The sequence below is a fragment of the Tasmannia lanceolata genome, unplaced genomic scaffold (assembly GCF_043159265.1).
Source record: "Tasmannia lanceolata isolate RefF3 unplaced genomic scaffold, GAP_Taslan_0.1 ptg000012l, whole genome shotgun sequence".
In the NCBI taxonomy this organism is placed as follows: domain Eukaryota; kingdom Viridiplantae; phylum Streptophyta; class Magnoliopsida; order Canellales; family Winteraceae; genus Tasmannia; species Tasmannia lanceolata.
In genome coordinates, this window is record NW_027518689.1 from 35,555,426 (window position 1) to 35,568,012 (window position 12,587).

At 38.6% G+C, this 12,587-nt stretch overlaps 1 protein-coding gene across 1 annotated transcript in view; it reads left to right on the plus strand.

The window, feature by feature from the left end:
* Positions 1-8,709, plus strand: part of LOC143887990 (mediator of RNA polymerase II transcription subunit 15a-like) — a 37,808-nt gene extending 29,099 nt beyond the window's left edge. Inside the window, exons 6-11 of the mRNA XM_077392254.1 lie at positions 315-389; positions 500-1,792; positions 3,517-3,861; positions 7,391-7,561; positions 7,780-7,868; positions 8,009-8,709. Of these exons, the coding sequence (XP_077248369.1) occupies positions 315-389; positions 500-1,792; positions 3,517-3,861; positions 7,391-7,561; positions 7,780-7,868; positions 8,009-8,213 (2,178 nt within the window). The 3' untranslated portion in view covers positions 8,214-8,709. The remainder of the gene's footprint in view (positions 1-314; positions 390-499; positions 1,793-3,516; positions 3,862-7,390; positions 7,562-7,779; positions 7,869-8,008) is intronic.
* The last annotated feature ends 3,878 nt before the right edge of the window (positions 8,710-12,587 follow it).

Here is a 12,587-nt window from a genome sequence, read left to right on the forward strand (position 1 = left end):
TTTTTTTCCAGTATTCATAGAGATCTCCTTTTGTTATGACAGTGTTAGCTAGTTGTTTATGGTCCCATCATAACGGCACCTCTCTTGTTTGACAGTATGCAAATTGGTAGCCTTTAGTTCAATATTGTCTGAATCATAACTTTTCAAAGTAATGTTTCTTTAATGACTTTGTTGTCATGGACTCATGGTACTGTTAACCATGGAATGTATGTCGATAAAAGCATGATCACATGCTTGTAGACTATAAAGCTTACATCGTTTTGTTTTAATTAATGCCATTACCTGACATTTAAAAAAAAAAAAATTCATTGCAGATTAAATCCATGAAGGAAATGTACTTTCCAGAACTTAATGAACTGTTCCAGAAGTTTGATCTGAAATGCAAGCAGGTACTTGTCTTTTATATTTTCGGTTCCACTCCTTTTTCAGCTTTGAATTATTTGACTGACAAATCGATACTCCACGGTGTATTAGTGATTGGGTAATCTTCTATCCGCAGCTTGATTCTGTCGCACAGCGACTAAAGCAGTCACTTCAAGTGGAGAGGCTTAAACTTTATAGAAACACGTTAGAACACTTTATAGCGTTTTTGCAACTGCCCAAAAGTAATATATTACCTGCTCACAAGGAGAAGCTGGCGCTGTACGAGGAAAAGATCATTCATATGGTTAATTCAAATAGGCCGAAAAAACCGGCTTCCTCACACCAGCAAGGACAGCAACATGGAGGTCAAATGCACTTGATGCCCCAACAACCCCCATCTCAAATCCCCCGCCCGCATCAGATTGAAAATCACGTGAACCAGATGCAACATGGGCCCATGCCTTTACCTACACATTTGGGGGTTACAACTACCCAACAGAACATGATGAATTCCCTTCAGTCTGGTTCCAATTTGGAGTCGTCGGCACAAGGAAATGCATTGCAGCAGGGTGTGATTGGCTCCTTTCAGCAAAACGCCATGGGCCCGCTACAGCAGAGTGCTGTCAATGCACCCCCCCAACAGGCTAGCATTAACACATTGTCACAAAACAGTGTGAATCAGTTGCAGTCTAATATTAATCTCCTTCAACCAAATTCTAATATGCTCCAACACCAACATCTGAAGCAAGAGATGCAAACCCAACAACTGAAACAACAATTCCAACAGCTCCATATGCAACAACAATTGGTTCAGCAACAACAGAAACAATTACACCAGCAACAGAAATCCACCCAGTTACCGGCACACCAAATGCCACAGCTTAATCAGCTGAATGACGCCAATGAGTTGAAGGTGAGACAGGGGACAAGCATTAAACCTGGATTATTTCAGCAGAACCACCCGGCAAGTCAACACCCAACTTACCATCAACAGCTAAAGATGCCGGGTGCTCCCTTTCCTATACCTTCTCCTCAACTTGTTCAGGGGGGCCCATCTCCTCAAATTTCTCAGAATTCATCTCCGCAGATTGACCAGCAAAGTTTGCTAGCATCTCTGCCAAAAGCTGGAACGCCTTTGTCATCTGCTAACTCCCCATTCATTGTTCCTTCTCCTTCCACTCCCTTGGCTCCATCCCCCATGCCAGGGGATCCTGAAAAGCCACAGCCTTCTGGTATTTCATCAGCCTCATATGCTGGAACCATTGGGCTAACCCAACCTCAGTCTCTTGCCATTGGTACACCTGGAATGTCTGCCTCCCCCTTGCTCGCAGAGTTTACTGCTGTGGATGGACATCGGAGTACTGCACCAACAGTGTTTTCTGCAACGTCTAGTGTAACGGAACAGCCTCTAGAGCGCTTAATTAAAGCGGTTAGTGATTTTTCTTTTTTAATTAAGAATAAAATTGTTGGCTCTGTATGGTAGTGTCGCCATGCATAATCCAGTTGAGGCTTTGCATTAAATTCTCTGTAGCTAATTTAGTGTTTTTCTTTTCTGTTTGACGATCTACGGGTAACTATTGTTTCGCTTATTGATGTTTCTCTCTTCTTTGTGCACTTATCAAATATACATGACTCTAGTTTTATCATGTGTCTGACTCTATTAAAGTTCATCCTGCAAAATACAATTACTAAAGTTTCACACACACAAAAAAGAAGAAGGTGCGCAGGTTACTTTGAGGTTTACAATTCCTTACTTTCTTTTATAATGGGAGATAAAAGATGCATAAATTGCAGCAAAGTTTGATTGGAAAGCAAATAATTGTTAAGGGAACATTCTGTTGCTCTTCCAATACATCTAAATGTGGAAGGGGAGACATAACTAATTTTTGCTTGATAGAATGAGCTCAGTAGGCAACCAATCTGATAATTATCCATTCATTTCCTAGACCAAAACCATGGATAAAATAACCTCCAAGGAGAGCATTTCCATTTAGACAGCTTTAATAGGCAACCAATCTGATAATTATCCATTCATTTCTTAGTCCAAAATCACAGATAAAATAACCAACAGTAGAACATTTCTATTTAGACAAGTAACTTTCTCGCTGCAGATTCTATGATGGCGAGTTTACGACTTACTAATTGGTTTGAGCTGATTCTCTTAACTATTTTATACCCTACCATAGGGTAGAATATAAATGGTATCAGAGAAGGTTCTTATCCAGAACTAGATCAGGTTTGAGCAGATTCTCTTAACTATTTTATACCCCACCATAGGGTAGAATATAAATGGTATCAGAGAAGGTTCTTATCCAGATCTAGATCAGAAAGCTAAACTTCCAGATTTGTTTTTTCCTTTCCTCTTGGGGTAGTTGTTAAAAATACACAAAATACCCTTCAAATAGATCTAAAACAGTAAACAAGGTTAAAAAAATAAAAGTACAAAATAGCCATTGGCGTAAAATTTGTAATTTCTTCCCTAAACAGCGACTCTTCACCCTGTTTCGTCGGACGTAACAGGACGAAACAGTACAAAATAGACCGGATTAGGAAGAAACTCTTCATTAAAAATAGCACAACTTTAATGATTTATATCTTGCTGCAGCAATATTCACTGTTAGATTTTGCCTCTAGCCATGACAACAAAAGTTGTTTGGTCTCCCTTCCTTTCCTCTTACCCTTGATATCCTCTCATAGATGACACGTATGCATGTCTCAGACTCACGAGCAGACATTTTCCAGTGTAGCCCCCAAAAGTGGGTTGACCTTGGAATCTTTTCGTTCATGGCGTTGCTAGAACTTTATTTCTTGTGGGACAACTTGGTGGGGATAAATCTCTCATTCTTCTCCGATAGGTTTTTCTGAATATATTTTGGCACATTACCTTTACTTATCAGCATTTGTGAGCTGTAGTTTGAATTAACAAGAAATGCTAAATGACTGTACAATTTGTGTTCTAGATAATTTATTTCTGTTGAACCTTTCCTGTCTTTCATTATGTGTTCTAGATAAAATTTACTCAATTCTGTTCAAACTTACCCAGTGTTGATGTGAAGACGGTCATAATTTTTCTTTATGTAAATAATCAAACCATTGTTACAATTTAGCACAAGGATTCATATGAAAATCCTAACTATGTTTCGGCTTTTTCAGGTAAAGTCATTGTCACCTAAAGCATTCAGTTCATCTGTATGTGATATGGGTTCTGTCGTTAGTATGATGGATGGGATAGCCAGGTCAGCTCCCGGAAATGGATCTAGGGCTGCTGTCGGTGAAGATTTGGTGGCTATGACAAAGTGTCGTTTGCAAGCAAATAACTTCATATCACAAGATGGAAGTTCTGCAACAAAAAAAATGAGGCTGCTCACAAGTGCCATGCCATTGAATGCTGTGTCATCAGCTGGTAGTGTGAATGACAGTTTTAAGCAATTATATAGCCTTGAAACCTCTGATTTAGAGTCAACGGCGACATCTAGGATCAAAAGGCACAGAGTTCAGGTATGATATATATTGCTAAATCTTAATTTTTTTTCTTTACGAGAGCATTCATTTGGTAAGTCTTAAACAAGCACATGATGGCCCATAGGTTAGGGAACAATTCTCTCGTATATACAATTTAGTGTTTTTCAGAGGCAAAGGTGTTCGGAGAGGTGTTCAACCCTATTGTGAGGTGAGGCATAAGACTCACGAGCTTTCTAATTTTTAAAATTAAAAGTAAAAACAAGAAAAATTACAAAAAATCCAAAAAATAACTAAGATCTAGAAAAATATATGCTTCATTTCCAATCAAATATCATCATCACTAACAAAATAAAGTATCAACTCATCATCCAACTATCGTTCTCAAGTTACCAACCAAATAGTACAAACTAGGGATTAAACAAGTTAACATTACATTCCTAATTTCCCAATAAAAAATATAAATACAAAAAGTCACAAGTCACAAACCACACAAGACCCAAATGAAAATGTGTGTAGAAAAGGACTCAGATTCATCAACAATCTACTTCTTGTCTTAATCTCATTGATATCCTCTTTATCCTTGTGAGTTGTGGACGCCCACATGACGCATCATATCCACAATCATTATCACTCTCATCTCCATACTTAATACTCATCTATTAGCGTATGATGAGGATGCGCATCAACTTTACCTTGAGCTTTACCTGCAGCAATGTGCAAAATGTTTGTATATATAAATTTAAGCTGAAGTAGGCTATATCTTTAGGGAAACGTTATCAGCGCTACTGTATTTTGATGAGGGCATTCCTCACTTTATTAAAAGTACGGTATGGCCCGCACTATAGGATGATCCAAACCATCCATTAGATGGGCCACAGCCTAAATAGGTTGTGCCCCAACAAATATTTCCATAGGTTGATTCTAACCCTCTGATCTATAGAGGGTTAGGATCAACCCTCTGACATTCAGATCGGAGGGTTAGGATCAGCCTATGGAAATGATTTTTGGGGCACAGCCTATTTAGGCTGTAGCCCATCGAATGGACGGTTTGGATCATCCTATGGTGCGGGCCATACCGTACTTTTAATAAAGTGAGGAGTGCCCTCATCAAAATATAGTAGTGCTGATAACATTTCCCCAATCTTTAATATTTTTTTAATTGTAACGAGAGATTTGTTAAAAAGAGAGAAATGGCTGGGTTCTGCAACCGAGATCGGCAGTATAAGAAGATAGCAAACAGAGAAGAAAAAGAAAAAGAAAAAGCTAGAAATAACAAAGGCCCCCATGGGGGAGGAAATAAATAAAAATCTCTCTAGAGCCTCTCTGCCCATATCCACCCGGGCTAGTATGTCCGCATCACTATTCACCATTCTCTTCACATGTTGAAAACGGACATGGAAATCTCCCACTCGCTCCTGGATCTCGTCTACCATATCAGCAACTCTCCGCAGTTGGGGATGGCTACCATGCATCCATCTGATAACATTAAGGGAGTCTCGCTCTGCAATCAACCTGTTTAAATCTCTCTCCTTAGTGATTCTAATGCCCTGCAGGAACTAGGGAATCGTGTTTCCCTGTTCATTGGATTTTTGTTTCCCTAGTATGAGAAGCACATTTCTTTTTTAGGGGAATCGCATTTTGGAAAAAAAAATGAAAAACATTATTTTAATGTATTTAGGGAATTTGACGAAAACCCTAATTCTATCCCTTAAAATCATGTTTTTTGTCATTTTCATTTCCCCCTTTCCTCATTTATCTTGCGCGATTCTCCCCTCTCTCGATCTCTCCTCTCTGATGGTCTCCCTCCCTCCCACTAATGACGGTTCATTGTCATGTTCCGGTCCAAGAAGAAGAAGAAGAAGAAGAAGAAGAAGAAAGAGGAAAGAAGAAGACGATGAAGAAGAGAAAAGTTTTGTTGTTTTTTTTTAAAGTTTTTTCTATTTTTCTTTTTTCCCTGCATTTTTTTTTTCTGTATCTGAAATTCTTTTGAACCTTTTCGTAGCTCTTTTTGGTGACTTTATGTTTTTTTTTTTTTTTGAAAATTCGACTTTTTTTTCTTTTCTTTTTTTGCATTTTCTGAATCATTCAGTTCCCTTTTCTTCTTCTTTCTTTCCTTTTTTTAAAAAATTTATTTATTTTGTTGTTGTTAACTTACCAACTTCTCCAAAAGCTTAAGCTTGTTGGAGAAAGGCATTATATATCTTTTATACTTTAACACTCCCCCGCACTTGTGGCCCACTTGGGAAACACGTGGCACATGTGGTCCCACTTTGGCCCATTATTCCATGTGGTTTTTTGCTATCCGGGAGGTTTGAACTCGAGACCTTTGGCTCTGATACCATGTTAACTTACCAACTTCTCCAAAAGCTTAAGCTTGTTGGAGAAAGGCGTTATTTATCTTTTATACTTCAACAGTTGTTAAGAATTTCCTGTGTGCAAATGCATGCTCATCAAGGACCCTGGAGTATGCAGGTGGAGTTGTAGTGTTCCATTCAGCTGGAGAATTTTACTACTGGCAACCATTCATTGTAGTGATAAGGGTTGGTGAAGATTTTGTCTATTTCCAATTAGCGGTTATTTAGGGCTTCTTTGGTAAAATGTCTTGCATGATGGCTGTATGTTTTTTTTTTTCGATTTTTTACTACAACTGCTCTTAAAATTTAAGTATTGCTAATATCAGTAATTTGATCCGCATGATATGAGTTCTTATTGACTTGCATTTAGTGATTGGACTGTCATTTTAGGCAAAATTAGCAAGGGTCAGCTTTCTGGTTAGCCTTTCTAAATTGGGGAGACTATCTCGACTGTAGCTCTGAAATAAGAGATGGAAGTTCCTACAATAGTATTTAATAGACCGGGTGTGGAGAGAGAGAGAGAGAGAGAGAGAGAGAGAGAGAGAGAGAGAGAGAGAGAGAGAGAGAGAAGGGGGGGTCCTTATCTATCATTAGTGAGGGAAAGTAATCAGATTGTGGCTCAGGACAAGAAAGGATAAGTGCATAACTTTCTGACACCCATATATTTGGCTGCTACAAATATGAACAAGTTTTTTTTTTGTTTTTAAAGTAAGTTAAGGAGATGATTTCAGCACTCCAATGTTTTGATATGTTGTGAAAGTAGCATGTCTTTTTCTTTTTAATTGGCGTTGTCAGATTTTTTTTGGGAACTATAATAACGTTTTGACAGTCCTTTAAACACCAAAAGCCAGGAAGCTTGCGTGGACATATCAAAACATTGCAGTGTTGATATCATTTCCCAAAAATTAGGGCAGTGATAAATCGACCCCCATATAGGGCAGTGCTGAGAGAGAGAGAGAGAGATGGGGGTCGGTTTAAGATATTAGGGGGTCGATTTATCACTGCCCAAAAATTGTTGTTTGTTGTTTTCTAAAACAGGTTTGGACCATGGTAATGGCTTTAGACTGGCAGGGAGAAAACCATTGAACCATTTTATTTTGTCGACTATTGAGAATGGTCTTTCACTGCCATATTATAGGAAATTATTGGTTATGCGCCACCAATTACTGCATCTCTCTGCACCGACTAATAGTATTTGTCTCTTGCTGCAGGCCAATGATGCACTTCTGGAAGAGATCAGCCAAATAAACCAGCGACTAATCGATACTGTTGTGGAGATCTGTGAAGAGGATATTGATTCAATTGCCGCCGTAGGTGAAGGGTCTGTTGTGAAGTGTTCCTTTACTGCCGTTACTATCAGTCACAACTTGAAGTCACAAATGGTGAGCTCAGCTACTATCATTGTTTTATGTTTTGGCCGAATAGGATTTAGGACGAAATGTGAAATTTTCGAATTTCAGCCGAGATGACCGAATTTTGAAAAAAAAAAAAATTTGGTTACGGTAGGGGCCGAAACCGAAATTTAGATCCATGGCTACTATATACAAAATACTCACATTCATACCCATCTGTTGCTGATTCTATATCTTGGTTTGTGCAGGCTCCGATCTTGCCCTTACGGTTACTTGTTCCCCCAAATTATCCAAATTGTTCTCCTATTCTCTTAGACAAGTTGCCGGTCGAATCAAGGTGAGAGTGCCCTACCACTTTGCATTCTCCATTTACTCATTTAGTAATTTGTTTCTCGCCCTACCACTTTGCATTCTCCATTTACTCATTTAGTAATTTGTTTCTCTTCCAACATCCATTTTGATCACATACAATGACAGTAAGGACTTCGAAGATCTTTCGGTGAAGGCAAAGTCAAGGTTCAGTATATCACTCCGCAGCCTTTCTCAGCCAATGTCTTTGGGAGATATGGTAAGGACTTGGGACGTTTGTACCCGCAAGGTCATCACTGAATATGCGCAACAGAGTGGCGGAGGCAGCTTTAGCTCAAGATATGGCACTTGGGAAAGCTGTTTTACTTCCTGAGTACCCCATTACCGTATATGAAATCACTCTTGCTGAGATTTTCATAAGCACTTCCCTGCCAAAAGAGAGATTTATTTATGGTTACTCCGAGTTGGAACTGCGTGCAGAGGGGGTTCCAAATTTTTTTGGGTTCAAACCAGCCCTTGTCCATAGAAGCTGCTGAGTTTCTATTTTATCTGTGAACCTGTTTTATTTATGTTGCATTTATGTTTGTTTGGTTTTGTATTTGAGGGAGTGTGAAGCAGTATATATTTTAGGGAAAGAACAAAAAAAAGTCTGTCATGGGCCCTACCTTAATTTGATGATCCTTACCCTTCATCTAATTGGCCTCGTTTTAAGGTTAAGAGTTACTTTTTCTAGTGTGGAACCCATTGTTGACCTTGAGAGTCCTATATTTATGAGAATAACTCTGGTCGTGTGTGTTTGTTTTAATTGGAGAACAGACAACAGTTTCCTAATTTGGCTTTTCAGTTCAAATTATTTAGCTACTTTTCTATATACACCGTCTGAATTTCCAATTTTTTTCTGGAAATATTTTTACCTTGTATAACAAAATAAGACGACGGAATTAAGCATATTCGGAGGAATACAATTCTATTTTGAGTTCACGGCCATACTTGGATTTGGGAACTAAGTATATTCTGGAATAATTCTGTCTAGGCAAATTATTTGAAAAAATCTGATAATATTTGGGAAGAGTTGGGGAAATTTTTGTAAATGAAGCACTTAATTTTTTTTTTCTTTACACAACATATATAGGTTATTTTATGGGTGCAACCTGATTTCGGCTCGAGTTGGTGTGGCATTTTGTTAGGTACCTAACCTATACGCCAAAAGCTCCATAGCTAATGGAACGTGTTAGGCTAGGACCTTTAAACTTGTCACATGCCAGGCTGGGTCCCACTCAGTCCCATACCTAGGTGGGCCCTCACTCAGGACTCTAACATACCACCATGTTTCCACATTTGCCGTCCTCGGCCACCGACTCTGTGACGGCTTTTACTTTGGCATTTTTCATGGTAGCCTTATCCACAGATCGCCTCTTCCGTGACTCGAACACGGGATGCGGTGGCTGCTTTGATACCAAATGTTAGGTACCTAACAAATACACAAAAAGCTCCGAGCTGATAGAACACATTAGGCTAAACCTATGCCATACCAGGCTGGGTCCCACCCAGTCCCATGCTAGGCGGGCCCCCACTTAGGACCGTAAGATATTTTGTTGGGTTGGGTTGGGAAAAACCAACGGGTTGGGTTAGGGTTGAGACCTTGGTCAATCCGATCTATCCCCACCGGTGCTCCCCTAACACGGTCATGATTTTTAAAATCTTAGGATTATGCTTTCTTTTTGTATCTATCTGTTTTTGCTCGGAGCCAACGCGAACCAGCACGAACCGATTTGGAGAATTTAGTCAGCCATATTGGGTTAGGGTTGAGAGATTTAGAGGCAGGTTGGGCTAAGCTTTGACCCGAAGTTTAGGTTGGGTTGAGTTAGGGTTGAGGTTACGCTACCTTAGGTTGAGGTAGGTTTGACCTCAACCCAACCCAACACAACCCAACACGGCCTGAGTTGCACCCCTAAGTTACTGTTACCCACACGACCATTTTTTATAATGGGGCGAACTTACCTTGTTTGACATTATTTAACCAACTGTCAAAGGCAATTAAAATTCCCCAAAAGCTCTTAGCAAACTATTTAAACTCTTAGGTTGTGACTTTAGTTCTTACTAAAATATCTTTTCCAATAATTTGGAATTTCTCATAATATTTACAAATAAATGGAAATTAATAAGGGGCAATGAGTCGTTAGTAGTGTTTGTTCTTTCTTGAGATCATGTTCCTTTTGTTGTATTGAAAAGAGAGAAATTATTAAGTTATTCATAAAATTGTTCAATTAAAAAGGGAAATGATTTCGGTGCTCCAATGTTTTGATAAAAATGCGCTCCAACTTTTATCGGTCCTTTTTTTGCCCCAATTATGATGATATGCCACTCCGGGGTTGGGCCTGTAGCTCAATGGTTGAGACTCTGTTTATCAACCCTGAGGTCACAGGTTCGATCTCAGCTTACCTGCAAAAACTAAAGATATGCCACTTCTTTCAGGCCAAATCCTATCTCTTTTGTTTCATTAAATGACTATTTTGATTTTTGAATACGATAGATTGTGTACCTTAACCGTATTCCTAGTTTGAATTTAAAATTTTTATCGTGTGAGATTAGTGCATGCAAATTCCTGAGAAAAAGACATTTTGATATGGACTGCATGACTAGGGGTGTAAACGGATCGAATTCGAATCGGATATGGCTATATCCGAATTCGATTATAGCATAGAATATCCGAATTCGGATACGGATTCGGATTTGACAAATATTTAATATCTGTTACCGAATTCGTATCCGTCGGATATTGTTCGAATTCGGATATTATCCGTATCCATTTATCCGGTAAATTTGAACATTTTATTCCAGCACTTTATCTTTCTTCTCCTTCTTACTCATCGAATGAATTTTCCCAACTCTAAAACCAGATCTCTACCTTCTCTTCACAAAATTAACTCTCAAACCCTAAAATATATGAGATCCTCTTCTTCCTTTTAAAACAAAGGTAGAGAGAGAGGCAGTGGGGATGGATGATGGTGTTGGTAGTGGTCTTTGGGTTTTTTTTTTTGTTTTTTGTATATGATGGAATGGGTTTGGGCTATTTTGAACAAGGGAAGTGGAAGTGCTGATTGTGGAAGGTGAAGAGAATTGGGGATGGAGATGGTGATTGGGTTAGAGATGGAGGTGACTGGCGGTGATGGAGGTGGCTGTGAGAAGGTGGAGAGGGGCGGCGGCGGATTTTGGTGGGGTTGGAGGCACTAAGGAATGCCGAAGATGGTGTCTCAGCCTCCTCCTTCATCCTCTCTTGCTTCTCCTTGCAAACTTTAGAAGTCCTCTCTTTTAATTGCATTTTGGGTTTTCATATAATCCTAAGTTAGAAAATTGATCTGAGCTGTCCATTTACCATCAATGACCTCGATGGCCTTGTTACTTTAGAATTCTCTAGAAACTATGACATCTCCTTCCTATCACCATCATCCATTTGTTTCTTTCATCCTACAGCCCACATTTGTTGCTTCATAAAGAAGCCATGTCAAACTCCAAGAATGTCTTTAAAATGAGAGATTACTTCATTTCCTACCCAAAACACTTTTTGTTTTTTTCTAAAAAGAAAGTTCACTTTTCTTTTAGAAACAAAAGATAGCGTGTAATTACTAAAAATAAATATTAATGATATTATTAATAATAAATAAAAAGGATTTACTTCTCGGATTCGGATGTTAAACGAATCGGATATACCATTTACCAGATTCGCATCCGCTAAGAGCCGGATATCTCATAAACGGATTCGGATATTATCCGCTTGAAACGAATCCGGATAATATTCGCTTTAAACGGATTCGGATGCGGGCGATAATCGAATTTTCGAATATCCATTTACACCCCTAGATGAACCCTTAATATTCAAACTAGAGAGATACGGGTCATGCTGCATGACCCCTATCTCTCTAGTTTGAATATTAAGGGTTCATCCTTTAAGATAAGAGAGTGCAACTTTTGGAGAAACAAACATTTTTCATGTGAAAATTTCCATGATGCTTTACGTCCAATCATTCTAGATAACGCTTGCATTCTTTGTCTTACCGCATGTTGTGTGGCTAATAGGTAGCGAAGCAATACGCTACAAATTTGTTGTTTGAGTTGGAGTTTATCTCCGGTGCAAAGAGTCTATTCTATTGTTAGGCGTGTCTCCAAAGAATCTGACTCCCAAATGCAGTCGAACAAAGTCCCAGTCAATAAAACTTCTTCTCTTAACAAATCAGAATACATCAATATCACAATGGAGGAGCATCATAGATCCGCTAACACGTGTGTGGCGATCATGTTCATGAATATTGCTGGCCATCACAAGTTCGACATATTGCCTTTTATCTCACCCTCATCGGATAATTTTAGACCGTTGATCGAGTATGATGAAACAGATGGCCACTGATATTGGCACTATCATGTTTTGATAATTACGCTAACGCACTTAGTTTTTACTATTTAAACAGCTTCAAAGGTGATAACAATTTCCAAAAAAAGGCTATCGATTAAATTAAGAAAGGAATGACTAAGTTAGTTAGTTCAATTATAAAAACTGGTAGTGCTAACCATGGTTTTAAATTTCGGTTTCGGTATGTATTTTGGCCCTCGCCGAAACTGAAATTTTCCCCGAGATTCGGTACACAAAAAAAAAAAACACAATATTTTATTCATTACAAAATTTTGGCAGAAATTTCGGAAAAATACCATATTTTCTTTTAAAAATTTTGAATCTTTGAAATTTGCTAAA